Source organism: Gymnogyps californianus, chromosome 11 (genome assembly GCF_018139145.2).
Source record: "Gymnogyps californianus isolate 813 chromosome 11, ASM1813914v2, whole genome shotgun sequence".
Lineage (NCBI taxonomy): Eukaryota > Metazoa > Chordata > Aves > Accipitriformes > Cathartidae > Gymnogyps > Gymnogyps californianus.
In genome coordinates this window covers 23,043,752-23,071,566 of record NC_059481.1, presented here as the reverse complement: position 1 = coordinate 23,071,566, position 27,815 = coordinate 23,043,752, and the positions used below count along the sequence as shown (strand labels likewise).

At 47.0% G+C, this 27,815-nt stretch overlaps 1 protein-coding gene and 1 long non-coding RNA gene across 8 annotated transcripts; one reads left to right on the top strand and one right to left on the bottom strand.

Moving 5' to 3' along the window:
* Positions 1-978: 978 nt before the first annotated feature.
* On the bottom strand, positions 979-3,391 carry LOC127020411 (uncharacterized). The gene is made up of 3 exons (XR_007767078.1): positions 3,122-3,391; positions 1,975-2,105; positions 979-1,694 (listed from the first exon to the last, which is right to left on the bottom strand). It is a non-coding gene; the product is annotated as an uncharacterized LOC127020411 (long non-coding RNA).
* Positions 3,392-3,420: 29 nt separating this feature from the next.
* ANP32A (acidic nuclear phosphoprotein 32 family member A) lies at positions 3,421-26,425 on the top strand. 7 transcript variants are annotated; one of them, XM_050902946.1, is made up of 8 exons: positions 3,421-3,728; positions 19,617-19,766; positions 19,914-20,036; positions 21,566-21,764; positions 21,995-22,069; positions 23,671-23,735; positions 24,754-24,811; positions 25,025-26,425. In XM_050902946.1, the coding sequence occupies exons 1-8, from the start codon at positions 3,675-3,677 to the stop codon at positions 25,084-25,086; spliced, it is 786 nt and encodes a 261-aa protein (XP_050758903.1). In that variant the 5' UTR covers positions 3,421-3,674; the 3' UTR covers positions 25,087-26,425. The 7 variants fall into 7 exon arrangements, with proteins under 7 accessions (XP_050758903.1, XP_050758904.1, XP_050758905.1 ...); XM_050902947.1 differs by having other exon boundaries at positions 3,422-3,728; positions 21,566-21,766; positions 22,051-22,069; positions 23,638-23,735; XM_050902943.1 differs by having other exon boundaries at positions 3,427-3,728; positions 21,983-22,069; positions 23,638-23,735; positions 24,751-24,811.
* The last annotated feature ends 1,390 nt before the right edge of the window (positions 26,426-27,815 follow it).

Genomic DNA, 27,815 nt, shown 5'->3' with positions numbered 1-27,815 from the left:
AGCTATGCTGGGGGGTGGGGAAGTTAAGGGCGGGAAGAGGGACAATTTAAGAACAGAATTTTCTCTTTCCAGTTACCATATCTACATAGACAGAAATGACTGAAGGAGATGTTACACAAAACATGAAGGAATGCATTGTCTAGATGCAGCAGGGACAAACAAGATATCAGCAGATCTACAAAGGAGTATTATAAGCCACAAAAAACAATCAGCAGCTCATTTCAGCAAACGTTCGGCTACCCAGCAATTTTACAGACATGGAACACTGTAGGATTTCACACATGATGCATATGCTTAATGTATAGGAGCCCTTTATATGAAACTTGTGTTAATGTAAGGCTGCAGTATTCATGTTTTTAAAAAAAAAAAAAAAAAAGAAACTATCCATAACAAAATATAAACTGTGGATGAAATCACCTAATTGGCCAAATTGCAGTTACATTAAATAGTTTTTAAAGCTAGATCAGAAAATACCTGAAAGATAATCACATAGAAGCACATGAAAACCTAGCTCAAGCTCAGCCGTAAATGAAGTTTCTATAGTGAGTGTGTTTAGTGTTTTAGATTTTGGCCCAGGATTCTGACATATGATCAGCTTCAACATGCAAACCTGTATTTAGAATTTCCCTTTCCTATAGTTAACAACAGATTACTTTGAGCAATGAAGAAATTGGACAAATATGTGAACCACGTACAAAAATCAAACATTAACTGTAGCGATTACTCACAATATTAACTCCTTTGTACTTGAGCTTTAAAAACCAGAACATACAGGTAAGAGTGGGGAATATTTTGATCTTCCAACGAGAGACTGACCAGGGATCCTATGGAGCAGTTTCCCACCACCGTAAGCAGGGCTCAGACCACTTTTGCTGCTCTGCTCCGTTAAGGACTCCGACAAGACAGGATTCCATACACTGTGTCAGTACGCAGTATTTCTAATCAATGACATCTATAACAGATATTTGACGGCTTTATTCATAGAAACGCATCATAAAAATTCCTCAACTAAGACTTAGTATTGCTTCATCAAAATGTAACAGTTTCTTCCTCTATTACAAAGAGAACAAAACCGGATCCCTCATTTAAATGGCATAATCATATCCATTTTTAAAGCTGATTTACTTTTTTTTCCATATCCTAAAAGTGTTAGTCAGTCCAGTCACCAGATCTTTTTTGTTGCTGTTTGTTTAAGAAAAGCTGTACTCTGCAAAGATGTTATTTAAAATTTATTTACTGTTGTGATATGATGCTTAGATATTTGGCCAGTGGAACATTTCCATTTATTTTTAGTTCTCCAAACAGTTCTCAAGACTTCCCAAACCCTTGTGATACAAGCAGCATGCACATGAATGGGGCAGAGGGGAAACCAACAGGTTTAAACATTTAATTTTGGTTTTGAACTTTGAATAAGTTTCCCCCAAATAGTTTGGAAGGGGGCACTCTATACAACTTTATATAATTAGAACACACAACACATTCATTCTTTTGAGAAAAACAAAGGAAAAAGTATCTCTGGATTCTCAGAAACTTTTTTTTTTTTAAATATTATGTTGGTTTATTTAATACTTATAGACACTTTGTTTCCATGATAAAAATTCTTTTCCAAAGGTCTTCACCTATGCCATAAAAACAAAGTCCAGACCAAACCTTCCTTTGTGAAGCCTCAGCCCAGTGGCCACCTTTGTTCACACCTGTAAAGGAGAATTTAAAACAGAGCTAAAAATAAAATTCACCCTGATCCTGAAGTCCTAAACACTTTGTAAAGTTTATATTCTAAAACTACCGCACTAACTTCTATTATGTTGAAACCAGTGCCACAGAACAATAAATAAAATGACTTGTCCATGTCACAGACAAAACCGAAATCCAATGGCTCTAACAGCTAAACCATAACGAGGCCCTAAACCATCACAAAAATATTAACCTGTTGCAGAATACTAGTGGTACCGTACTATAAGTTACACTTTTTACCTTCAGCTGGATCCAGCTCAACCCTTCTCCCAGCTCGCACGCTCTCAACGGAACTTGTGCTTAGTTGTCAACTGCATTCATTACAGTTTATCTGCAGACGAGGCAGGTAAAAGAAGTATCTCCATCCTGCACTGCAAAATATTTTGACAAGACAGACAGTTTTCCAGCAATTCTCACCTTTTTGTTGATACTAAGTATCAAATGTTTCAAACAACTCTGAGGGATTTTTACAGCCCTGTCTTTCTCAACCACCTGAGGTGAAGGCAAGATTAACAAGTCCACCGAAACTCCAGTGACTCTGCACGAAGGGACAAGCAGGAATCTCACTAAGCGAGTGATGCACATTTTACCTATCATCTGCTACACCCAAATGAAAGCGGTCCCCTACGTTTGATAAAACCAGTCACAAGCACACAGAGACAAGCCAGCGTGGGGCTTCGCCACTGTCAGAACACTAGTGGGTCCGATACCTGACGCAGATAGCAAGCCCTGCCAGGACGTATCTGGCACCTCGCTTCAGAAGTCTGCCTGGCAAAAGAAACAGGAGAATATACCTCCTCCTGGCACCACAGGCCCTGCCCCACCACTTCATCCAACAACTGGACGTGAGTAACAGCAAGAGCCGCCTTCCGAGAGACTGCAAGGCTTCCGGTGACACTTACACTCAGAGCAGCTACAAGCATCTCCAAGGAAGCTTTCCAGAGAGGGAATCCACCGACCCGGGATTTCTTTGCACAAGCAACGCCTCCCTACCCTCCCTCTCTCTGCCCAGAGCCCTCAGCAGCCCCTTCAACCCGTTCACCCAAAGCGGGGGAACCCCGAGCGGCAATACCCGGCGCTGACCAAGCGCCCCTCGCCCGGCACAAACGCCGCCGACACCCTACGCGTCTCTCCCGCCGGCGGAACCCCGCTGAGGGCGGGCAGGGCCCGGCGGAGCGCCCCGGCAGAGCAGGGCGGCTTCACCTCCCCTCACGGCCGCCGCCGCCGCTGAGGAGATCGGCGCCCCTCCCCCGCGCGCCGGTCGGTCCGCCCGCCCCCCCCCCCCCTTCCCCCTCCCGCCTCCCGCTCTCCCCGCCCCCCCGCCGCCGCCGGCGGCCCGCGCGCCATTCCTCGCGCTCCGCCGCCCCTCAGCCGCCCCGCTCCGCACCTTTCCCTCCCTCCTGGCTGCGCGCCCCTGCCCGGGCGGCTCCGGCTTTAGCGCCGCTCCCCGCCCCGCGCCTCGGCGCCTCCCCTAGGATCCGGCAGGCGGGGGAGCGGAGGAGAAGGCGGGGAGGGGGGAGGTGGGGGGGCGGCGAAGGCAGAGCGCACCCCATCCCCTCCGCCGAGCCGCCACCGCCGCCGCTCCTTCCCCATCAGCCACCAGCACGGAATGATCCTCCGCTCCCAACCGGGCTGTCCCCCTGGCCGGCTTCACCGCTCCCCTATTGGCTTCCACCTCCCCTTGCCCGCCCCATTGGCTCTGGCCTCGCGTTGCGGCGCCGCGGTTGGCGGAGACGGACGTCAATCAGGCCGGAGCCCCCGGGAGCGCCCGCCTCCGCAGTTATCAGGTTAGTGTTCGCCGCGGTGCTGGGGCTCGGGATTCCGAGCGGAGCTGGTTGAGCCCTCAAAGTCCCTCACCGCGCTGGCTTTGGGGGGGTCTCCATCGGTGTCACTGCACGAGCGGAGCCGGGGACAGCGAGCGACTCCCGCCAGCCACGGACATGGACATGAAGAAAAGGATCCACTTAGAGCTGCGGAACAGGACGCCCTCAGATGTAAGCAATGCCAAAAAAAAAAAAAAAAAAAAAGAAAAATAAAAATCCATCCCACATTTTTGGGGGGGGGGGGGGAGAGGGAGGGAGGGGGTGCATCCCAACCCCGCGGGGCTCGGGGGTGGGGGGGGAGCGGCGGCGACGGCGGGGCCGCTGCTGCCCTTGAGGTGCCTACCTGTGTGTGTGTTGTGTGTGTGTGTGTGTGTATGTGGCTGTGCACCCCAATTTGGGGGTGCCCGAAGGCGCACGCGTTATGGTCTAGGGGGAAACTAGAGGCTGCTCCCGACTCTGCCGGTGTGCGATGCCTTCGAGGGGGCTCGCCGTGCATTAAATAAAAATAAGTTGGTGCTCCTCTCTTGGCGTGTTTAGTTCGCAAATATTTGCACTGGGTGCTGGGCAGGGAGAGGCAGACAGGGACTGCGAGTGAGTTGCAAATGGTTTAGTTTAAAGTGCGTCTTCATTTCTTTGCAGTGATCAGGCAAGAGAGACTGGGGAGCCATATTTGTAACTTTGTAGTCCTCATGAACGCGCCCTTTCTCTCTCTCTCCCTCTCTCCAGATGCTGCGAAGATAAAAGAAAAGAATTTTAAACCAATGCTTAGCGTTTTTGGCGATCGGGTATCGCCGCCGGTAGCGCGAGCGTTGAATAAAAAAAATATTGCAAGAAATAAACGCACTCTCCACCCCCTCCATCCCCACACACGCACAAAAAGGCTGGATGTGTGCGTGTGCGTGTTTTTCTCCCCCCCCCTCCTTCCCCCGGGGCCGGACTTCAGGTTGTTGTTCCGCGTCTCGCGGAATAAACGAGAGAGAGAGAAAAACTTTGTCAGGACAAAAAAAAAAAAAAAACCCAAACAAAAAAAAAACCCAAAACAAAAAAAAAAAACCACCCCAAAAGAGGCGGCGGCGGGGGGGGGTACCCGGAGGCAGGCGGGGCCCCGAGCCCCCTCCGGCGGGGCGCGAACTCGGGGCGCGGGGAGGCCGAGGGCAGCGGCGGGGAAGCCCCCTCCCTCCCCGCCCCGCCATCCCCCGGCGGGGCCCGCTGCCGCCGCCAGGCCCTTGCATAATGGCCGGGGAGGGCGAGGTGCGCGCCCCGGCTCCGCCGTCGCGGAAGGGGAACGGGAAGGGGAAGAAGCGGGGGGGGGGGGAACGTACCTCTCCGGGGGGCGCTGGGGGGAGGGCGGAGGCAAGGCGGCGGGACGCGGCCCCGCGGCTTTTCGGTGGCCAAGCGCGGTGTCCGAGGGACAAAGGCGGGCAGGTCGATGTAACCTGCTCTTTAAAGTTTAAAAACTCCTGGGCGAGGAGGAGGAGGAGGAGGACGGGGTGGGGGGGGTGGGGGGGAGAGGAGGGCTCCCGCCGCTGCCGCCGCGGCACACGCCGCCGTCCCCGGCGGGCGGTGAGGCCCGGCCCTGCGCGGTCCGCGGGGGCTGATTGTTGGGGCGCCGGGGGTGGGGGGGGCACAATGAGGCGAGCGGGGCCGGCTCGGTGAGTGCCCCCCTCGCCCCGCCGAGCCGCTCCCGGCCCCGCGCTGGCAGCGCCGCACCGCAAGTAGGACGCGGCGCCATGTTTTTTTTTCTTCTCCCCCCCCTCTCCTCCTCCTCCTCCTCCTCCTCCTCCTCTTCCTCAGCTGCGGCGGAGGGAACGGCCGGCCGGGGGCGGCGGCCCTGCCCGCCCCGCCGGACCCTCAACGCCGGGCCGTGAGGGGAGCTCCGCCGCCCCAGCCCGCCCGCCGCCGGCTCCCGTTCTTGCAGGCCGGGGGTAGCGGCGGCGGTGTGTGGAAGTGCGACATGAGGCGTTGGCGGAGGGGGCCTTCCCGCCGGCACTGCGGATGCGGCGGTGGGGCCGGGCGGCGGCGGCGGCGGGGCGCCCGGGCGCCCTCTCCGACATGACTGCCAGCCGCCGGGGCTGCCATTTTGTCGCCGCCGTCGCCGAGCGCGGGGCGGGAGGAGGCTCGTGACGACCGCAGCGGGACGAGCCAGGAGGGTAAAAAGGCGCCGTCCCCTTCCCCCCCCCCCGCCCCTTTATTATTATTTTTAATTATGTTATTCTTTATTTAATCCCGCGGCTGCCGCTGTAGGGAAGGGGGAGGCCGTCTTCCCGCCCCCGGCCTGCCCCGGGGACTGGGCCGCACCGGGCCGGCAGCGCCCGCCCGGACGGGAGCGGGGCCGGGGGTGCCCTGCAGCCCCCCCCGGGCAGGGAGCGCGGCGCTGGGAATACGCCTTCTTCCTGGGCAGGGCCCTGCGGGAAGGTAGGTCTCTGCTTTTGGGGCTCCTTTTATTTTTATTTTTATTTTTTTAAATTATTTTTTGGCCTTTTTTTCCCTAATTTTGGTCGATTTGTCCATCGCTTCTACTGCTGGAGGCTTATTCACCGTTTTAAACGCAGACCTACGGTTTAAAGACTTGATCCAAAGTGTGTTAGGTATAAACTGGACTTTTTTTTTTTCCTCCCTCCACGCTGGGATTTTTTTCAGTTTTTGCTCTGTTCTGGCTTCTGCCAAAGAAAGTTGAGAGAGCTCTGATCTGGTGGGGGTTCACTGTTCCTCAGTAACTCAGAAATCTACAGCAGTCGGTTGCAAAATAAGGCTTATTTAACCTGTCACTTTTTGCCTGCTAGCCTTTAACTCTGTCAATGAGTTATGTGTATTAGTCTTCCCAATGAGTTATGTGTATCAGTCCTCCCAAGGTAGCGAAGGGTGATCACCTCCGTTATAAAGCCAAATCTTTCTGGTTTCATACGAAGGGGGATAGAGATGCCGTTTGGGAATGCTGTTCTGGTTAGCGTCTGCTTTGTAAAGCCGTTGATTACAGATGTGCGCGCGCGCTTTTGTGTTGTGGAGAATTAAGTGTACGGTTTGAAGTCTGTTTCTGTAGAATACCTATTAAAATAAAATTCAGCTAAATCCAGCTAGTGCTTTAGCTAAAATACTTGGAGCTGGGGTTTAGAAGTAATTCTGATGCCAATGTCATTTATTTACGGATTTTAGTAAGTCTTTGGGCATGAACAGGACAGTTCTGTGAATTGTTTTCGTTAGTCTCTGCTTTGATAGATAAGCAGTATTTCTCCTTCTGTGGGGGATTATTATTTTCAAACTTTGAAGTGTAATGTAAATAAATCTTGGTGAAAATAACTGTGAATATACTTGTTTTGGAGCTTCTGCCCAATATGTGCTGAAGTTTTGTGGTACATCTTATATTTAATATATCCTGTTATCAGAGCGTAGAGGATCAGAACTTTTTGGTAAGTCAGAGTTAGATAATAGGATGTTGATAAGGTGTTGTGGTTCTTTCTGAGCCTATATTAATACTTTATAGTTTGATCTGGCTAATACGGTTCTTGTGTAGAATACTGTGTGCTACTGTGCAGCTGAGCTACTTCGAGCTGTTAAGTCATATAATCCTGTAAGGTTACATGTTGACTAATAAAATGTAATGTAAATGTCCTGAAGTGGATTGTATAGGAGCTATTTCTTCCTTTTCTTCCTCAGCTTCTTTTTTGTTGTTTTGTTTTGTTTTGTTTTTTTTAATTCTCCCTCCATTTTTATAAGAATTCAGTGTTGGTGAGAGGTCTGAGGTTCTGGTGCTTGAAATTTGTTTTTTCTGTGTGTTGTACAGCCAGAGTTGAGCTTGCACATCTGCTCTCTGCCCAGATATTTCACTTTTTTGTCCCATTACATTTAATGGTCATTTACAGTAGTGCACTTGCTGTAGGCTTTGTCACTTCGCCTATCTTATCAATGTGGTTTTCTATTATAATTAACTGCCTGCTAGAAATGGGCCAGGTACCATTATTTTACATGGGTTTCCTCCAGAACCATCAGCCAGTAATGGTGTAACTACTGACCTCGCAGAGGGAGTGTTCACGTGGGCATGTTTGTGGGCATTCTTGTTCATTCCCATCATAAACTCATTAGTAAAATGCAAAGACTGTGAAACAGGTTCAGGACTAAGGCTCTTAGCCGTGTGACATGGAGGTAGGTTTTTGAAATTATGTGCAAAACTCATCTTCTCTGGTTTACAGCTGCCACGCCGGTTCATTTAGTCTGAGGATTTAGTGCTTTATCAGCTCAAAATTGTGACAGTGATAAAATACTGACTGTAACATCGAGCATTTCTTAGCGTTCTTCTAACTCTCTGTTGCGCTTTGAAACTTATTTGACAGTCTGATTTCTTTCTGGTTTTCTGTAGATTTTAACACTGAAGGGAAATACGGTGCAAGCATCTATACAAAGTGTTCTTTCAAATGAAGAATATAAATAAAAAGGCTCTTTTCCCCAAGCTAGTTCCTTGTTGTGATGCTTGCAAGAACAGTAAAGAGTTTAAAGTGACACTCGTCACTTGAAAGACCTGCATTTAAAAAAATATTTTGGTCTTGCGTATGGGTGCAGATACATACTTTTTTACTTCCCCCAGGCTGAACAACCTCAAAATGGGAAGGGGATGTACTCTAGGTTTGAAACAAAGTGGGATACGGTTGTGTCTAGGGAGGCATGAGATCAGCACGTACAAACTGTATGCGGCGTGTGCGGATTATCATGGATTTTTGCAGACTTGTATCACTTAACCACTTATGTAGCTGACAGCAGGGTGTAAATGTACAAAGAAGTAGCTGTCGTTTTTGCAAACTTCCCAAGTTTTCATGACAGCTGGTTTTCATGGCTATGAATTTCCAGATGCAAACCTCTAAAATGAGTATCCAATTGGATGGATGGATGGATGGATGCTCATCTTGGAGGGACTGCAGCCCACCAAAATCACGCTGGAGAGTGGGTATGATGTGTGAGCTGTCCTCACTGAAATTTAGACTAGTTTCATAGCTGACTACTGGGCTGACCAGGGAAGTATTTGGCAAATTCTCTTCTCTTAACCTGGACCAAGTTTTAAGCATATGAAAGGAGCTGTGAACGTAGAATTGAAAAAGACCAGTATATGGATCTAAAACTGGTTGCCTAATCTTCCCATTTCTCTATGATGCTGCTAGAAAGTACCAATGGTAGATTTTTTTTTTTTTTTTAACCCTCAACTCTTAAGAATTCCCTTTTGACCAGCAATATGTAAAGTGCAGTCACATTTACAAAATTTTCTGTATGATTCAGGTGTGTGTCCAAATACTGGCTTGATAAAAATGCTTTAAGAGAAGTAGCTGGGGTTTAGTTGATGTAATTGTGTTGTAGTCCATGAAGAAACGCATCTCCTCAAGAAACAAGTGTTCTTGTCCTGTCTACTAAATGAAACAAGTAGTTGAAACGGGGGGGGGGGGGGGAAGCTTCTTAGTACAAACCTAGCATTAAGCCTAGCTATTATAATTCATCCTTGCAGCAGGATTTGTGTGTTATGTATCAATAAATAGAATATACCTTTCTGTTGTTCTGCTCTAAATGTACACCAAAAACTCCTGCGTGTTTCAAGGTGCTACTAATCACATGGAGGGATTTAGGACTTTTAAGTACAGTAAGAGACAAAAAATTTTAAAAGGCCATGTTACCTACATCAGTGATGCATCTTTAAATATACATTGAATGGTGGCACATGTATCAGTGGCTGTTTTCTTAAATATTTACATCCTGTAAGGCTGATGTTGACTGATCTTCCCATTTCATTCATTCTACGGATTACTCCCCCCACATCCTCCTGCCGTAAAGGTACAGGGATTGGTAAGTTGGAGAAGCCTGAAAATTAAGAACCGGACCTATGAAAGATGCGTGGGTGCCATGTCTTGAACGTTTTTTTGAATGAATTAAAAGTAAGAGAAGGTTATGGGAGTAGTTCTGGTTTGCACACCAGAATCCCAGGCACCTCTGGGATTCCAGCACTGTGTCTGGGAGGGAGCAGGACTCGCCCGGAGTGCTGGGAAAGGAGGAAGGGAGGTCCTCTCCTTGCCACCCGCCGAGGCGGGCTTGCCATTTGCGGAGCGCATGATGGCTTTCGGCAGTCTTGATTGACAAACAGCTCAGCTCGATGAACCAAACCCTCTGTGTCTGCAGCGAGGTACAAGTCTCAAGCGGGAATAGAGAGCAGTGATGTTTTTGTTGTGCTTTGGAGTGATGGACACTTCTCAGCTATTTATGTGACACTACTGGACTTGTTCTGCATATAATTTTTTTCCTGTCTCCTCTCTGCTCGGCTATCCTTCCGACAAAGTAGCTAGTAAATACGTAGTCTGTATTTTTTTACTAGGTTGCTAAAATCAATCCTGAAGCCCTTGCATATGTAAGCATGACCTTTGAAATATTCACACACACACCACCCCCCCCCCAAAAAAAAGCTTCAGTAGTTTGCCTGTACGCCACTGTGTAAAAGTTGTGCTGTCGGAGCACTCGTTTGTCCATCGACTTGGTCTATTGAACACTTTCCTTTCAAAGCCATAAAAAAAGCTAGGAAAAGCTTATCTTTTGCAAGTGTGATTTGCCGATGCATTCTATAGCAGCTGACATCTTCAGAGACTGCTTTCCGTATTAAATATGCAGCTCTTAAAATTAGTCTTCATTTAAATGCAGTGTTTCTTTTTTATGTGTGTGTCTACATCAGTCCTTTGTTGCTGAGGGCAATTCGGAGTACGCGCAACTGAACAAACTAAGCGGTTCAGCTAAATGCTTAAAATGCCTAACTGAAGAATTTTCAAATTAAAGGTGCGATGCAGTCTTATGTTTTGCTTCTGTTTTATTTAATAATAGCTGGCAGTGAATGAGAAGCACTTTGGATGTGGTATCAGGCACTCGGTTTCTCAAATAGAGAGAAACAGACGTGGAGCTGAAGTGACCCATGCAAAGTCACCCACTCCAGCCAGGAGCAGAGCGAAGTGCTCTGCCGGTGGGTGATACCATCTGTAGAAAAGAGAGAAGGAAGCAACATCAATGTGAATATTAAAAAGCATTTAATGCAAAGATAAAGCAATGTAATCACATATTTGAAACAGTCTGTGTAAAGAAATTTTTGGAGTTTTTACAGAGTTATGCTGCTAACAGTAGAAACAAAAACGAAAACTAGCTATATGCTTTTGAATGAAACAGCTTTCCATGTCACTGGAGTGTGTTCTCAATTTATTAATTAGTGTGTTGCTTGTGCATATGGCTATACTGACCCTTGTAAATGTGTGAAAGTATATTTATGTGACTCATGGGGTTTCTTGGTTGGGGGGGCGTGTTTTTTGAGAAAGACAACAGTAGATTATTCTCTCTGGAAGTTTTTTAGTACTGCAGATGCCTCGTAATTAGGTATGAGTGTAAGACGTAGTCAGAATTGCCAAGACTCTTCACCCTTCTGCCACTTAGGTATTTCACTTGGACCTTTAGTTTCTCATGGAACAGAGCAAAGGGACGTAAAATTAGTTGGAGCCATATGTATTGCTCTCAGGGTTTATAGCTATGCTATGTAAAATATTAGAGAGTAAAAAAAGTAAATGTATTTCTATTGAGCCAGATTTTTTCTGAGCTGTACAAGCAGCCTTAAGCTGTCTCTGAACACAGAGCAGCTTTGATTTAAAAAAAAAAAAAAAAAGGCACACAACAACAACCAACCAACCAAAACAACAAAAATTTCCCGTCTCTCCTCCCCTGCTCCTTTCCCTTTGCCGGGGTAGGGGTGATGCAGGGTCTCCCATACATGCCGAGTGGCCAGCAAAAAGAGGACGCCAAGTGTGTTCATCTTTGTGGGAGTTAACATAAACAGCCCAGCTTGAGGGGAGTTTAAAAGGTGGCTTTAACCTGCTATTTTACTGCATCGCTTTGAACTTGGGTACAGTGATTTAACAAGCTGCTTGAGTCTGGGCTGTGACAGATGTCCACAGAGATGCCCGTGTTGTCACTGGATCATTCTTGGTCCCTGAGCTAATGTTTTCATGCAGTTCCTTGGTTGCACCCTCATGTGGAGTAAATCCAAGTTTCTTCATCATGTGATTGTTGGATCAACTAAACTAAATACAAAGCGCTTGCTAGGGCATAGGTTACAAACATAGAGTAAACCTGTATGAGAACCATGGCATCATAGTTCAAAGACAGCAGTATCGGGATCCGCGCGCATCCATGCGTATTGGTGCTTGTAGTGAAAAATGTGAGAGGCACCAAAACTGTTTCAGTATGATGCTGGCAGTTCAATTTTGGGCTTCTAAAACCCTCCCCTGAAGTGTTTAACAGTATTGGTGGGAGTTTCCAAGAAAGAGATGCAGAAGAGGAATTCAAATGTGAAAGTTTGACAGGGTTGCGTCATTTGGAGAAACCCTAGATGAATTTTGAGGTCCAGTAGTAGTTTCACATGACGTTGTTGCAAGAATTTGGAGTTCCAGCTCGGTTGAATAGGTGTACAATAGGCAAAACATGTAGAAGTGGAGCGGGTTGCCATTGAACCAGGCTGCGCTGGAAGCTGTTTTGTTCAGCAGTTGTGAATTGCTTGGTATCGAAGGGCCCAGTTGCAGAGTGCTGGTGGAAGAGATGCCTTTGTTCTGGTGTGAGGAGTGCGCCTGGGGGAAATCCTGTAAACTTCAGCCTGGGGAAAATCCTGTAAACTTCAGCCTGAACTGCTTTGAAGTCCTGACAGGCGCCTGGCGTTCAGCCGCACTTGTACCTGGTGTCCGTAATGTGGTAATGGAGCACTGCTCAAAATTACAAGGTATACGCATTAATCCCATCCAGTCTCTTCCCAGCCGTCAGTCACTGCCTCTGCTAATACAATTCTCAAGTACTCTGGCTGCTAGATATCTTGCCCGTATCTCAAGGGAAGTAGTTTGTGTTACGTGGCCAATTTTTACGCAGCATTTCTCCCTGCCCCGGGATTTGCAGATTCTTTGCCCAATGCAGTCATGACCAGAGCCTGCGGAAGGTAAAGGGTTGTTGGCTAACTAGTTTAAGACGTGTACTGTGAGTTAAATCTGTTTATCTCATCTCAGATACTCAGAATAAAGCCTTGAAGGGATGTATCAAAATCCAAAATCACATGTTGGTTTGGTAAGGAAAAAACTTTTCTGCTGTCACCTGCAGTTGGTGCCTTTATTCTGGTTTGCTTTTTACTTGTGTATCTTGGGGGAGGAAGAGGATGTCAGCACTATTAGAATTTTACCTGCCCTGTTAAATTTAATTCTGTTTGTGGCTAGATCCTCATCCCCAAGCATCTCCACCGGGCAATGCTGAGCTGCCCAGAAGGAGCAGCTGAGGATTGCCCCGCTGAAGGGGAGTCCCCCGTGGCACCAGGCCAGCACAGTCGGTGCCGTGGCACCTGCCTCCCTCCCCTCCCTGCCTGCCTGCCTGCCTGCCTGCAGGCAGCACGCCGGAGGTAGGAGGGGGCACAGCCCGAACGGGCAGCGCTCTGGCAAGGCTGGAAAGGCTGCACAGCTCTTGAGGTTTGTCTTAGTTGGCGTACAGCAGCCCAGTAGCTGCTCTAATTTGGGCTAGAGATTATTCTGCGCTCCTCTTTCTCTCACTGTTTTCCGCCAGGAGCTGAACTTTGCGTAGCCTGGCTCTGCTGCGTGTTTATATCACAGGCGGCCCTAACGTGGCTGAAGAGCTGTCCTGAATGCAGGTGGCAAATGGCATGTGGTGCTATCTTTATTTTTTAAAAAAATTAAGTTCTTCAGGTTCGTCACGTTTTGGTGATCATCTTGGAGCAGAAATTGCATCATGTCTTTGAGCCTTCAGAGCAGCTTTATTAGCCCAAGGTATTAAGCAGGCTGTTCATTCAAGCATTTTTTGGCCTAGTCACATTCCAGATAGTATCTGAAATGGAAATGCATGTGACATTTATCTCCTCCAGTAGTAACTTTGGGGGAAGCTTGTAACATGAGCGTGGAGAACATCATATCCTTACCATCACTGTGGAGCCAAGCATGAATGATGGGCTCCTGCAAGACTTGGGCATTATCTTGTGCCTTGTCAAATCCATGCCTTCCCCAACAAATGAGAGTGTCGTGACTGTGGAGGGCTGGCTTCTCTTAAACTTTGCTGCACAAATCAAGTGGAATAGAAACCTAAGGAGATCCGTTTCTGCTCAAGGATCCCCAAATCTGCATGAGTACAGATCTAGAATACAGTACAAGAACTAGGAGGACAGAACTTGGCAGTCTGGTTACAGTAGACAGCAATGGTCATTCTTGGCTGTGGTGCAATACAAGGCTTTGCATGGACTATGCAGGCTTTTGAGACCAAAAAAACTTGCAAAGACAGGAACCCAAGTGTCTTGAAGAAGTGTTTGTGCACCTGGGAGAGAGTAAAACTGTCTCTGCTTTCAAAAGTAATTTGGACTTTGCTTCCGCTTACCACAGCAGGCTTCCCTTGCTCTCCCCTCCCTTGTTTCCACAGCTCTGCCCTCCTCCAAATGAGTTTCCGTTGGGTTAAGAGGTATGAAGGACTTCTCTCAATGCTCCCCTGGATCATTTGGTTGGAAGGAGTGCAAGGCAGAGTTAACATTCTCATCTTTACCCGCTTTTTTTGATAAAAATGCCACATAGTGGGATATTCCTGTCCTAGGAGTACCATATGCAACGTACACTTCAAAAGCATCTGGTCCATTGTGCTGAAAATGAGATGTTACAGCCTTCGCTGTTCCTGCTTGTAAAGCCAGCAGAATGGTATTTGTACTTGTAAATTTACCTTTTATCTTTTAAAATTCTATTCACAACTGTGTCCTTCTGTCACCTTGTTAAGCCTTCAGTTACAGACTTAGTCCCAAGTTCGATCTCCCTGCCCATGGGTTGTAGGCTTTCTGAAGTAGAGCCTTTGCCTTTTTAGCTGTTACAATGGAAATGTAGATTAAAGGTTAAGGTGGTAACATGGGTGGCTGAATAGTTGTCTGTGTGTAATTATACTCTATTGATTGTGTATGTGTTGGTAACTCAAGAGAATGGTCCCTTCCAGAGAGGCAGCCTGCACTGGGAAGGAGAGGCAGGGGAAGGTCTGCCAGGTACTGTGCACAGCGAGTGAGTCCCAGATGTCACTTGGGATGACTCTTGTGAAATCCAGTGGCTGCTTACACATGGTTGCCCGTACTCAGCCCAGGAATAGGTTGGAGTGTCGCAGTAGGCCCCATGGCTATATTAAGGATGTTGTATATGCATTTGGGAACACAGCTTAATGCAGTCACCATACTAGGAAACAGATTAGAGTCCCTGGTTATCAAGCAGGCAATAATGTAGAGTGTGATGTCATGAAAGTCATGAAGAGATACGAGGGATGCTGTAATCCACAGTTAACAGTGCAGCGTGTGTTAACAGAGATGTGATGTCATGTGCTGAAAGCGTCTGGGACTATCAGAAATAGAAACTGGGATGACCACAGGAGAACAGGTCCAAGGCGCGTGGTCTGAAGAGTTTGTTGAAGAAGCAGCAGTCTGCTTGCTTACCGTGTGACTGCTGAAAACTGAGGACTGATACCAGCAAACCACAGCGCAACGCTCAAGCAGAAGTACGCGGAGAGCCAGGAAGCACCTGCTCGAGCAGATGGCACCTGCGGAATGGGGGAGAGGGGCAGCAGCGCCCTGAGCCACCCCGGGAATGCAGCGTCCACAGCAGAACAGCAGGCTGGGCAAGAAACGCTTGGCAGTTGAAGCTGTACGATGTGTAATATCCTAACCCAAGCACCTGATGGTGCCTTATCATAAATGCTATCGAAGGCATGGTTATGTACTACGGGAACCTACCTAGCCACCTGCATGTTAGGTTTTCTGCTAGACATTCACCTGCGGGTGCCTTTTTAGCTGTTTAGGTGAGTATGGTGGTGGTATTCGTGGTGGTTGGTTACCTACGGCATATTGCTCTTCTGCTGTTTCTCACTACGTAGCAGTTTTTTGGGAAGACAGTACGGGTCATGTGGTTTGTCTTGTACGAGTACTTATATTAGTACTTACTCTAATTAGTGCTTTGATTTGCTTATGCTTTGTGGCGTAGACAGTGATAAGGTTAACGATACACAACTTTGGCAAGTTGTATCTTCTCATCTTTGATGCAGATAAACACAGATCAGCTGAGGACACTTACTCCTTTAGCCTCTCTCTCCAAATGTGTTCAGATTGTCCTCCCTAATTCTGACTGCTCATCTCCGTGTCTGTAGTATTACAGAGGCTGCAGTGTGATACAACTAAATTGGCTCAGACCAGCTGAGGCCCACGCGTCTCGTTCAGGTACATAACAAGACTCAGAAAGGGTGCTCGCCCAGGCTACTTGCATCAGGCAAAGGTTTATTCTGTGTTTTGGTGACAGAAGATGAGGGAAGAGATGTAAAAATTGTAGTCTTACTGTGCGTTTTCAGGGAAGTTCAGTAGATGTTTGGAGAGTGATTCAGGAGCTGGAATTTTCCTTAAAATTACAAAGACTTCTGAAAAACAAATGAGGAATAGGTTTTTAGTCCTCCTGTCATACTTTTGTGGTAGTGAGCTGTTTTAGATGGAATGTAGCTTTACTAAGGTCACCTTTCCGCTTCTCCCTCTCTGTATACTGACACAGTTATGAGCTCACTAACTGTCAAGGCTGTAGTACGCCTGGATGAGGCCCAACATCCTCGCAAGGGGGCTAAGGTTTGAGAAGAGACCTCTGTGCAGCAGCCAGCGCGTTGGAAAAGTGCCCCATTAATAACCCGGAGGGGGCCTTGGAGAGCAAATGCCCTCTCCCCGGGGGGGGACGGCGCTGCCTCTCTGGTTAGCTGCAAAACAGCAAGTTCTTAAGGAGGAGATGGCAAGTGAGAGTGGAAGGGAGGAGAGCGGGATGCGCAAGACTGCAGGCTGACAGGCTATGGGCAAATAGCTGCGGGGTAGTTTTAATACTTAGAAAAACTGTATAAGCTGGTGGTAGTTTCTGCTGCTTGTACTGTATGCAAGAGAATTGGCTACGATGCAGCAGTGAGCATGCACATGGCAGTCAAGTTGGGAGAAGCCCCACAAGCCCAGTTCATCCTCTTTTTGCACGTGTGTATTTTCTATGGGATTCTTAAATCTCTTAGAACATAAAGCCGTCTTAATTTTGACTTGAATTTTATTTTGTGGAGTCACGTTCTTTCAGAAGCGATTCAGTGTGTTAATATACCTCTGACCACAGAACCACCAAAATGACGTTGCTGCGGTTGCACTTGTGGCGCGTGTGGAGCCTGTGCTCTGCTGTTTCCTAAATGAGCTCTTCGATTCGACCACGCTTTCTACCACTTGCAAACCTGACCGCTTTTGTTCCATGATCGCTTCCCCGTGGAGTTGTTTTGACTGTACCTTTGTCCAGTATCTTGGTACTGGGCGCAGCGAAGAAGAGAGCATTGCAGTTCTGTATCAAAGTTTTCTGAAGAGCAAACAGCAGTCTTGCCCTAAAAAGAGCAAACTGAAAGTAGAAGCCGGTTGGCTCTTCTGCCACCATATTAAAGGATTTTTCTTCTGCATCCTTTGCTATTTCCAGCTCCCCCTCGAATCTCTTCTCTACCCCTGAGGAAGCTTTGTCCAATTCCCTGTTTGCCTCTTCTCCATCCTGCCCTTGGGGAGGATGAAGGGATGGATGTCCCACCTCCTGGGCTGAGGGCAGATGCCGTTTCTTTCTTGGTGTGAGGTTTAGGTGCTGCTTTACTCTGTGCCTTTGGTCTGCTGCATAGCTCAGAGCCAGAGCTGACTCTAAACTGTGCTGGCTGCTGTGGCTGCATGCAATTTTCCCTCCCAGAATTCCCTCCGCCTTGCTTCATCTTCCTATGTGCGCTCTTGCAAACTTCCTTTGCAAAGAGGATAAGGCAAAAAAAGACCTCGCGCTCTGCACAAGCACCACCTTCCCAGCATGGCGATCAGCCCCTTTCTGCGGAGAACCTCCTCTCCTGCGGCACGCTGCAGCCGTGCTCCTTTGCCCTCCTTGCTCCCAAACGTGTCTGTAGGTGGGTGCTCAGATGAGCCACCTCGCTGGCCAAGGGAGATAATGGGGCAGGCAGGGGCCTCGTGTGCTGGTGAGCAAGGACAGATAGCGGGGAATGTCGCTGCTGTATGGTCTGGTTTTGGGGTGGAGCTGCTTTTATTTTAAACCCCCCCCCCTTTTTTTTTTGGCGGGAGCTCTGTGTGTGTGTGTGAAGCAGATGACTGAGAAAACTGTGTTTGTCCCCAAATTGATCTCACTGGAGAATCTTGATACTTAAATACTGTTACAGTAAGAAGATACGCACGTTTGCCTTTAAAATGGCTTTTCTGCTGTCTAAATTTCAAAGCAAAGAGAGTTTCTTATAGTTTGCTTTTGGGGTTTTGTTTGGGTTCCCCCCAGTGGAATAGATGTATGTGGGATCAGGAGCATTTGACTTGATCTTTGGTTTCTTCTAACCAGCCTAAAATTCTTCTGGAAGACTTTTGTGTAGTCATTCCCTACATAATTCTTCTAGGAAAATTGTGGAGTCTTGGAAAATGTATTTCCTGTCTAACGCTGATCCTCCTACTCTCAATGAATCACTTGTACTCTCGTGTTTCTTTGGGCTGACTTCCCTATTGACTTCAGTGCCTGGGATTTAATTAGAAATCTAGGGATGTTATTTGGAGTTATAAAACTACACAGGATTCTTCTCTGTGCAGCGGGATTACAGTAATAAAAAAGTTAAGAAAATTAAGTATTTGCATATTAACTGTCCTTGGTGTGAACTGAAGAGTTGCTTCATGCTTCTGCATACACCGCTCTTGCAGACTTTTTTTATCCCATCCTCAGCATAAAGCAGCATCCCCTCCCTTTCCAAACCTGTAAACGAACCTCAAGCACGGGCCGGGGTCTGCAGCGCATGCAGAAGGATGGGTTTTTCTAGGTGTTTTATAGGGGAGAAATAACCCGCAGAAATTCTGTTGGTGTGAAAACGTCTGGATGTTCCCCGAATGGGTGGGCCCTTCCTGTGGAGTCACAGTCCTCGATGGCAGAGCTTCCCCAGAGTCCAGGAAAGCTCATGTTGGCTACTGAGGGACTTGAATCCCGTAAGACTGACCTGTCTTTAGGGTGCAAAGGACCAGTTTTATTCAGGGTGGGACGTATTTAGGGGCTCTTTTGCATTGATGCTCTTGTTTTGTGTCCGTTGAGGATAGCACCTGCAAACAGAGTGGTGCTCTGTTTAAAAACAACAACAAAACCCTGCAGGCTGTAACTTGCTGTGCACACCCGTGGGGCTGCCCAGCTTTGGCTGTGAGGCAGGTCCTGTGCTCCTCAGGCCCATGGGGACATTATCTTCACCTCTCCCTTCGAGCCTCCCTGCTGCAACAGGGTGGAGGAGATAAGGGGTACACTGCCGCAGCAGCAGCTATACTCCCTGAACCTCCCCTGCCAGCATCATCTGACGCATCCCTTGTAACTCCCCAAGAAAGGAGTTGCCTCCGTGGAGAAGATCTTCCCCTAAAGTACCATCATCAAGCTACGCTGATGAGGAGGGGTGAGGGTGGAGGACTCCAGCAAGACCTGGTTTAGGATCACCAGTACCTACTTTAGGTTTCAGGAGTGTCTGAGCAGACAGTGATCTCTCCACGCTTGAAAAGCTCGAATAATTTTTGCATGCAGAAAGAAGCTATTTTAACAACTGATGATACGTTGTATGTAATAGCACACGAGTTGTACGGAGTGTCAAAGCTGTAGGTTAGGTTAAAAATAAATAGATTGGTTAGAATGCTTATTGCTTGCATTTACTAAAGACGATGCCACTTCTAACAGCCAAATTGGTTAAGCCAGGATTAGTGTTTTTGAACTGTTTACATCGTTTATAGAACAACACAAAGGTGGGCAGTTGAAGCAAAGCCACGTATCTGTGTTTCTGAAATACTGCTAACCGTGCTATCAAAAGTAGGGATCAGACACTGAAAATAACCTTTCGCGTACTTGCCAGTTTACTGGAATACCTTTCATTTTTGCCTGATCTGTGTCATCCTTTGCTTGCGAGTGAAATCTTTATCCTCCACGCCGAACATCTTATGCACATTTTGCATTGTTCTCTTTCCAGGTTAAAGAACTCGTTCTTGACAACTGTAGGTCATACGAAGGTAAAATCGAAGGCCTCACAGATGAGTTTGAAGAGCTGGAATTCTTAAGTACAATCAACGTAGGCTTAACCTCAGTTGCAAACTTACCAAAGTTAAACAAACTTAAGAAGGTAAGTAAAATGTCCTATGCCATATTCCTCTTTCTTTGCACTGTACTACACGTTTAAAGTAGTTGCATGAAAATGTAATTTAGCTGACCAGACTGCTCTGTGATACATGTTTGCACTAAAAACTCAAGATGTTTATGTGCCTTTTAGCTCGAGCTAAGCGACAACAGAATCTCAGGAGGACTGGAAGTGTTGGCAGAAAAGTGTCCGAACCTCACGCATCTAAATCTAAGCGGCAACAAAATAAAAGATCTCGGTACAATAGAACCTCTGGTAAGTTGATGCGGTACAGGGCGAAATCAAACCCCATTTTGTGATGAGTAGAGGCATTAATGGGCTTGGAAGGTCCGTAGCAACTTGCAGTGGAGTGTCTTCGGCGCTTATCTCTCCGGCCAGGTTGCTGCAGGGCTCAGCCTGGCCCCGGGCTGTCTGGCAGCCCTGCCCCGGGGCTGTGCCGGCAGCGTGAGCGGCGGCTGCTTCCCTCTAGCGGCTGCTGCTCCGCCGCCGCCGGGGCTGGGCTCTCCCCACGGGCACCGCGGGGACCACCGCGGCTTTCCACGGTGGCGTGGGCTGCTGGTCGGTCTCCCAGATGCTCTGCTTGAGCTCGGTGTGTTTTCCCCGAAGCGTTGGGTCTAAAATCACCAGCCACCGCTTCTGCCCAGGGGTGCGGCGTGTGCTGGCGGTGGTAGGGGCCAGCTGCAGCACCGTGTGCCTCCGTACGAGGCTTGCTCGCTGCAGCTGGGCAGAGGTCGCTGAGCTTCCAACTTACTCCTGCTGGTTTCTGTTACCTCTCCTGCTCACAGTCATGATACTTCTTATTTCAAGTGCTGAGATCAAGTTTGTCAGGTTGCAGTTCCAAAAAGCATCCAAGTGTCAGTTCTGGTAGTGCTATTTTCTAGCTTTTGCTTTGTGTGCCCTTTGCTCTCCAGAAATGAAGAGTTTTGGCTCGTGCTTATTTCCCAAGTACTTGCTCTTAAAATGTCTCAAGGAGCAGTTCTCGGGTGAGTCCATCTTGGATCTCCTTTCCCCAGCAGAAGGGGAGAGCAGAGCAGTTAAACTCATGTAGCAAACAGATGAGAGAGAGGATTGTAACTGCTCCCAGTTTCAGGTTTACTGTTTTCTTGATGTCACTGTTGCTCTACACACTAAACTGCAGAAGGGAGGTATTTCATAAGACTTGATACAAATCCTCAGCTGCTTGTCCTTCTGTTGTTAGTACTTTGAAGTGCTGTGGGCAATGTAGACCACCTCCTCCTCCTCAAAAAAAACCAAACAAAAAAAAACCCCAGGAATTGAATTCCTATTCAATTTCTAAGCCTTTTTTCATTTTTCCAAACACTAAGGTACAATCATTAAAATTTTCAAAATCTCTCTTGGCAAAATTCTTGTGTCCAAAGAATAGTCTGTTTCTTCTTCCATTGAAAGTAGTAGTTTAAATATACGTGACTGCTGGTTCCAATATCTTGCCTTGCGCTTTTGGGATAACTGACTGGACTATTACTTATTCTTAGCTTGGCCCCTCGCAGCATGTGTGATTTTGCACCATAACCTCTTTCCAGACTTCAGTCTTCTACTTGCGAGATGCTGAACCTGAGAGAGAGCATTTTCCACTCTCGGATACCAAAGCAGCAACGGCAAGGCATTGCAGATTTCTGTTCCACACCAATTTAGTAGGCAGAGACCAAAATGACCCTTTTGTCACGGGAAGCTCTTGAGCACATTAACTCTGGCTGCTCTTGCATTCCCTGCTCTGTAGAGAATTATTGTAACGCTGAACTTAGGAGACTTTCTTTTCTTTGCAGAAAAAGTTAGAAAACCTGAAGAGTCTAGATCTTTTCAATTGCGAGGTAACCAACTTGAACGATTATAGAGAAAACGTATTCAAGCTCCTCCCGCAACTCACATACCTCGATGGCTACGATCGGGATGACAAAGAAGCACCGGACTCTGATGCAGAGGGCTACGTGGAGGGCTTAGACGACGAGGAGGAAGATGAAGATGGTATGTGAATTGTGCTACTTAGTGTAAGTAAGTTAAAAGATCGATATGCTGCCTAGTACATTTTGCTTCCAGCTCTGACTTGTTGGCAAGAGAAGGGTGTTCTCAGCAGCTCCTTCCTGACTGATGTAAAGGAGAAGTACCTCAGTGTCCTCTGAAGGAACGAGGGGAAAGGAGATGGGCAGGGCCTGAAAGAGCTACTTTCTCAGTCTTATCTCTAGTGAAAGATCGAGATGACAAAGAAGCACCGGACTCTGATGCAGAGGGCTACGTGGAGGGCTTAGACGACGAGGAGGAAGATGAAGATGGTATGTGAATTTGTGCTACTTGGTGTACGTAAGTTGAAAGATTGATATGCTGTGTGGTACGTTTTGCTTCCAGCTCTGACTTGTTGGCAGGAGAAAGGTGTCCTCAGCAGCTCCTTCCGACTGATGTAAAGCAGAAGTATCTCAGTGTCCTCTGAAGGAATGAGGGGAGAGGAGATGGGCAGGGCCTGAAAGAGCTACTTTCTCAGTCTTATCTCTAGTGAAAGGTGGGGAGTGAAAAGGTGGTAGAAGAAAGGGGCTAGGAGGAAGAGTAAGGCACTGAAAGAGTTCAGGGAACAGTACACCCCAGGGGACGAGGACATAGCAGAAAGGGGTAAGAAAGGATGGCGTGCACATGCTGCAGTTTTCCAGGACCGTGTGATCAGGGAAGTATGAGCAGTTGTGTAGAGCCTGATGGAGAAGGGTAGGGTGGAGAACCAGATTGGGCATAGAAAAAAGTAGCTGAGTCAAGGAATTAAGTAAAGGAGCCAAGGCATTAATAGGAGTTTGTAGCTGCTCCGTGAGGATGAAATGAACCAGTTGAGATCAGGCAGAAGAGAGGAGAGTGTATGTATTGAAGTCTGCCTGGGGCAAGCTCTGTGAAAGGCACTAGCGAAGCAGCAAGCGACTTCATAATGTTAGGAAAATGCACGGTGGGTCCCACTGTGCTGTAGGTGCCGTTCTGCCTCCCCGGCAGACTGCACTCGGAGGCGTCAGTCTACCAGTCGGATGAGTATCCGGCCGAGTTTGGGGAATTTGCTAGACTCTTCAAACCCAGCTGCACGGCAAAAGCAGAATAGCTGGACTTGCACTTTTCCCTCGAGTGCTGAATGTGAGCTGTGGTGAGAGGGGCGAGTGCTGCGGCAGTGCCTGGCAGAGTGCGTTCAGCCAGCAGCACACAGGTTCAGCAGGGACAGGTTCTCCTCATCAGAGCACAAGTCTGGGCCTGCATTCAAATGCATGAAAAAGCTCCAAAACACCGTTCCTGCAGCCTGGAAAAACAATTTCTGGTTTGTTGCTTGGGCTAGTTGCATTTAGTCTCTTTCCTCTTGAAAAGAGATTGCGGACCCAGAAGATGGATTGTGTGTGAGGCTCTTGTATTGCTCTGGCAGCACAAAGGCAAGGGCTGTCCCCTGGGGAGGGTTCCCAGCGCATGGTTGGCTTGTAAAGTTCTGCTCTATCCCTGGTGAGAGCAGATGGGCGCTTGCAGATGAAGAGCTGCAAGTGTCCCACGGGCTCAGAAATGCATATTAGTAGTGGGAACTGGAGCAGCTGAAGCTGAAGCAGTCCCGAGGCTGCCGTGACTTACTGTGAAGGCCCCTGCAGCCCTAGAGCAGCTCAGACCATGGGTGCAGCTGCCACACTACCCCGTCACTAGCCTAAAGAGGCACAGGACTACATCTAGCCCTGTTCTAGCAGCTGGAGAGCTGCCTTTAATTCTGTACCGCCCTTCAGCAATGCTTTCAGTTTGCTCCTTGTGTCGGTAGGAGGTCACATCTCAGGTGGCAATGTTGGGAAAAAAAAAAGTAAACTTTAAATGTCTGAGTGGTTAATCTTGTTTGACTGTATAGAAGAGGAGTATGATGATGATGCTCAGGTAGTAGAAGACGAAGAAGACGAGGAAGAAGAGGAGGAAGGAGAAGAGGAGGATGTGAGCGGAGAAGAGGAGGTAAGGATTTATGCAGTTAATAACGGGTGTGGAGTGAACATGCTCTAAGTGGGAATAGTTGGGCAAGAAATGGACCAAATACGGGAGGCTTTTAGTACTTGAAGCCTGTACTTGCTTTTTTACTTGAGAAGCATCGCAGTGTGGGGGGTGGCTTTGAGGTGTGCCTGTCTATGAGCCAGCTGCCATCTAGTGACCATTGACATGAAATCATTCTGTTTATTGGGCTGATGTCAAAAATACTATCAGGAACGTCTGCAGACTTGGTTTGTGGGGCCTTTGAAGGGCTGGGGTTACAGCCTCTGTACAGACGAGAGAGTGGTACATGAACTACTGACTCTCCGCTCTCAGAGCGAGGTTCCTCCTTGGGCAGGTACCTTGTGATTCCTCGGGATGCTTAAATTCTTAGTGTAGTTCAGCTCCTGTGCGTAGGGTGTGCTGAGCCCGTCACAGTCTGCTGAGACTTCGCTGTTAGCGCAACCACTGGGAATGGGGCTAAAATTTGACTGTAGGAGGTCATATTATCTCTCCTCCAGCCAAACAATCGTAGATACTTAACTGCCCCTCCTGAAGGGTTGGTCAGCCTCTTCTCAAAACCAACGGCAGCTCCTCAGGCTCTGGAGATGTCTGTTCGTGTTTTAACTCTCTCTACCCCTAGAACATGCACCTTTTCCTACTGACTGGTCGTCAAGTTTTAGTGAACTCAGGACATCATAACAAAATTTGCAGCTACATAACAGCGTGAAGTATAAAACCATTTTCTCACTGAAGACTTGAAGCTAGAAGTGGCTGCTATGATTGCTTGTGATTTCCTGCGATGAAACTTGGGCCAGAGTCCAGTTATACTGTAGCAAAAAACTGCATTTATATAAGTGCGTGGGAAGTGTCTGCCTTTTTGTTTGGTTTTTGTTTAAGATGCTTCAAGGACTTTCTCTCTGTTGTAAAATGCTGTTGGATGTTGCCAAATTGTGAAAGGTCCTGCACTGAAACGGACTTTTTTAATCCTTTTTAAATCCAGGAGGATGAAGAAGGCTACAACGATGGTGAGGTAGATGATGATGAAGATGAAGAAGAGCCCGGTATGGCAGCAATCCAGTTTTTGCTAGAGATAAAATAGTAATAATATTTTTTTTAAGAAGTAAAATACCATTTTCTAAAAAGCAGGCTCATGTTTGTATTCCTGCTCCTTTGATAGCAAGCCAGTTGCCAAAGTAGAAGCTTGTTGAACTTGTTCAACTTCTCAGCAGCATGAGGGAGCACTCATATAATTCAAGTTGTGTTTTATCTTCTAGATGAAGAACGGGGACAGAAGAGAAAACGAGAACCTGAAGATGAAGGGGATGAAGACGACTAAACTGAATAACCTATTTTGAAAATTTCCTATTGTGATTTGACTGTTTTTACCCTGTATTTTCCCTCCCCACACCCCTAACCTTTTTTTTTCTTTTTTTTTTCTTTTTTTTTTTTTTTTCTGATTGTAATGTTGCTGTGGGAACGAGAGGGAGAAGCAGACTGGGTGGGCAAGGGAATAAAATACTATTTTTACTGCCACTCCTCCTCCTATTCGTTTTAAATTTTTTCTTTTTGTCCCTCTCTTAGTCCCTGTAACTGCAATAGTAAGTATAAACCAAGTGGTAATTTGTTTCTTATTATTGGAGTGGATAGTTTGACATCTTTAAAAAAAAAAAAAAAGGACAAAAAAGTTTAAGATCAGTGGATGATACCCCAAAAACACATACTGTGTTCCAAGACAGCTGAATAGCGTTGGTTGTTGGGATTTTTCCACCGCTGCCAGTCACTAAATACATTGTAAGCATTTTTTGGGGGATGCTGCAAATTTAGGCAAAGCATCCCTCCACAGCAACAAGTGTGAGAATGGCATATTGATAAAGTGATTTCTTTGTTGCCTGTCCGTGAATGACTGCCATTTTCAGCCAACGCTTTCCCTGCTTTTGTAGGTACCTTTTATTTTGCTGTATGTAAATAGTGACCAAATGTTTTTGTTGGGGTTTTTTTTTTTTTTGGGGGTGTTCCTTTGGATCTGGTTTGTGGGGTGAATTTGCAATCCCCCCCCCGCCTCCCCGCCCTGTGTGTTGTGTGTTTTCCTTTCTGTTTGTTTTTGGGGTTGTTTTTTTTTTTGGCTAGGGTATAGCCAAGACACTGAAAATGGCAGGCATTTAAATATATATATAAATATATATAAAAAGTGTTCCTAATTCCTGAGTTACTAGTGAAATGAATTTGACAATTGTAATAAAAAAATGTTTCAACCCTTTTAAATAAGGTGTGTACTATTTTGGTCTGTAATATATAACACCTAGTCAATTTTAAGTGATGAGAAACTACTTCCACTTGTGCTATATACTTTGAAATTTTTACAAACCTAAATACAGGAGGCAGTTCAGCATGTAGGGTAGGAGGTTTCTTTTCATACACTCAAGCACGAGATACTAATACAAAATTGTATTTTCTTACCTAGTGGAAGTCAGTAAAATGACTGAAAATACCTAGTGAATGTACAGTTTTACTTTCATATCCCTCTTTAAAATAGCTTTAGAAGTGACTTGTATTTCCTAGTCAATATTTCATCTGTATAAATACATTTGCAACAGTTTTTTTTTTCCCAGAAGAGCCAAACTTTGAGTTTTATGTCTGTTTGTCATTGATGAATTTCAATAAATCTTTTTATACAATTTTTCTGTGGCTTATTTGAGTAAAATGGGCCACTGGGAAGGAATTGCATACCTTTTTAAAAAGGCATTTACTAAGCTATTCTGGTAAATTCCCTGATATTTTTAGTAGCTTGATGATACGTTTTGCTCCATAAAAACTACTCTTAGCCATGGTTGGGTGAAACTACGGGAGAGGTTGTGGCTTTAATGCAAATAATGGTATGCCATTTTTCTTTCAGAATGAGGGTTTCTTCTGTGTTACCAGCATGATTACTGCAGTTAAGCGTGTTCATTTCTGCTGTTTAATCCTATCCCTATTTGTCCAGGCCCAGAAGAAAGAACTCTTGATTTCCTTCGTCTGAGTGCAGTGCTGTGGTTCGGTGTGCGAGTTCTGGGTTAGTATATCTAGGAGCTTTGGTCAGCCGAGACAAGGGCTGTCTGCTGTGACTTGCTGCCGGTCCAGAGCTAAGTCTCCGCATTTTCCTCTCTTGTGAATGAGTTGCGTATTAAAGGTGAATGGCATAGCAAGTAGCGTATTCTGTGTACTTAAAATTAAGTTTCTGTGCCGTGCAAGAGCACGAGAAGCTGTGGAGGATCCCGTACTTCTTCTTAACTGGATCTCTTTGGAAAAAAAACACGCCTTTTTTGTAGGTGGGAAACTGCACTGTCCTGAAGCGTTTGCGTAGGGTGGGGTTTTTTGTTTGGTTGGGTTTTTTTAAGAGGAAATCCAACTGGGCAAACTGCTCCCTCCCCAGCCGGGATCTGCTGCTGTGAAACCGAAACCATGAACTGGCAGGGCAGGGTCAGGCTCCGGCAAAGCAAATAGCAGCCGCCAGCCCTGGGTGACGCCGGGGCAGGGCCAGCAGCTCTAGAGCTACAGCCCAGACGGAGCCCTTGTGTCACTCTAAACCAGCTTAGCCTCAGACTTCGGTTTGGCTTTATACTAGGGAACTCGGTTTTCCAAAGACACAGCTTTTTACTCAAGCTGTTCGAAGGAATCGGCAGCAACTGGAGCTGACCTTTCCTGCACGATGAGCCTCTGGAGGTCCCGGAGATGTAGCAGTCGTGCGGTGATGCCGAAGTGACATTTGGTTTAACCTTTTGTCACCCGTGGGCTCTAGCGAGCCACCGCTGGCTTGCAAAGCAGCTTCTCCTCTTACCCTGGAAGCGTTCGGAAACCCTGGAGCTCTTCACCCTGTGTCAGCAGTGAATGGCGCAGGTGTCATTTGAGTAACTCTTCCCTTTGTGCCGTTAATTGTTCCAAAGCTTACTTTGGAATTTGTTAGGTTTCTCAAAGAAAACTGCAGGAGTTAGACCTCTGCTACCCATGCCGGGTATTTACTGCTTTCCCTGTGAAGCAGAGTCCTGTTCAGTTCTGCTGAAGCACTAATCCTCTGGGAGATGGGAGAGC

Bases quoted from the DNA above. Each gene is read 5' to 3' on its own strand.
- ANP32A (XM_050902942.1), top strand. From the start codon at position 3,675: ATGGACATGAAGAAAAGGATCCACTTAGAGCTGCGGAACAGGACGCCC. The intron at 20,037-21,565 runs GTAAGTTGATGC...TTTTCTTTGCAG, and splicing joins TCGGTACAATAGAACCTCTG to AAAAAGTTAGAAAACCTGAA. The intron at 23,736-24,750 runs GTAAGGATTTAT...TTTTAAATCCAG, and splicing joins ATGTGAGCGGAGAAGAGGAG to GAGGATGAAGAAGGCTACAA.